Source organism: Merops nubicus, unplaced genomic scaffold (genome assembly GCF_000691845.1).
Source record: "Merops nubicus isolate BGI_N331 unplaced genomic scaffold, ASM69184v1 scaffold28562, whole genome shotgun sequence".
Taxonomy (NCBI): Eukaryota; Metazoa; Chordata; class Aves; order Coraciiformes; family Meropidae; genus Merops; species Merops nubicus.
In genome coordinates, this window is record NW_008592024.1 from 7,924 (window position 1) to 8,929 (window position 1,006).

General features: G+C 58.3%; 1 protein-coding gene across 1 annotated transcript; it reads right to left on the reverse strand.

Moving 5' to 3' along the window:
• Positions 1 to 236: 236 nt before the first annotated feature.
• LOC103767900 (protein BTG2-like) lies at positions 237 to 651 on the reverse strand (the record flags this gene model as incomplete). Its single annotated transcript, XM_008935033.1, has 1 exon — positions 237 to 651. A coding segment is annotated over one exon (415 nt), but the record flags the coding sequence as incomplete, so codon positions are not given.
• Between the last annotated feature and the right edge of the window lie 355 nt (positions 652 to 1,006).

The following is a 1,006-nucleotide window of genomic DNA, read 5'->3' on the forward strand; positions in this document are numbered from 1 at the left end:
CAACACTAATTAGGTAGATATCGGCTTCATAATAAAAACTCATAAGCTTGCAACAGCTTTAAAAAAAAGGCACCTAGAACACCGCTCCCGTCCCAAGCGGTGCCCGATATTTTAATTTTGGATTTTTCTTGGATTTTTTTTTAAAAAATATAAATAGCTCTTCATCTTAAAAATAGATCCTCGGGCGAGGTATACAGTAGCCTGTGTCTCGGCAGTGTAAAGGACAAGAGGAGCGTTTAGCTGGAGACAGTCATGATGTAGTTTTTGGAAGGACTGGTGCGGCCGAACATCATCTGGTTCTTGCAGGTCAGCAGCCCGTAGGAGCCGAGGGCTTTCTGGCCCGTGGGTTTGGTGGCCGTGGCCTCGTACAAGACGCAGATGGAGCCGTCCTCGCCGATGCGGTACGAGACCTCGTAGGGGTCCACCCAGAGCGTGAGCTCGCTGGGCAGGAGCTGGTAGAGCTGCGGGAGGCTCAGTCCGATCTGGCTGGCTGCCTTGCTGATTATGGGGTCCATTTTGTGGTTGATGCGGATGCAGCGATAGCCCGAGCCTTTGAAGGGTTTCTCGGGGAACCAGTGGTGTTTGTAGTGCTCTGCAAGGGAAGCGAGAGGGGAAGGGCGGTGAGCGGGCGTGCGGCGGCTCCCGGGAGCTCTGCAGGCGTCCGGGCGAGGAGGAAAAACGAGTCCTCCCTCCTTCGGCTGCCTCCAGCAGATGGGGTGGGGGGCTCTGGAGCCCAGCGCTGAACTCTTCCCACCGCTGCGAGCTCCGAGGCGCTGCTCAGCTCTTCAGGCCCCAAAAAAACCCGGCGCCGAGACCCCGACACCTCCTCGGGACCCCGACAGGGGGTGGCCGGGGTAGATAGAGTATCGCCAGCACCGAAACTCCCCGCGCAGGGAGCGACCTCCAGGTCGTTCTTCAGGCCAGGCTGGTGCCTCTTATCTCAGCCCAGCGGCCGAACCGACCGTCCCGTCTGAGGGCCGATAACGCGGGGCCTGGGAGGAGACCC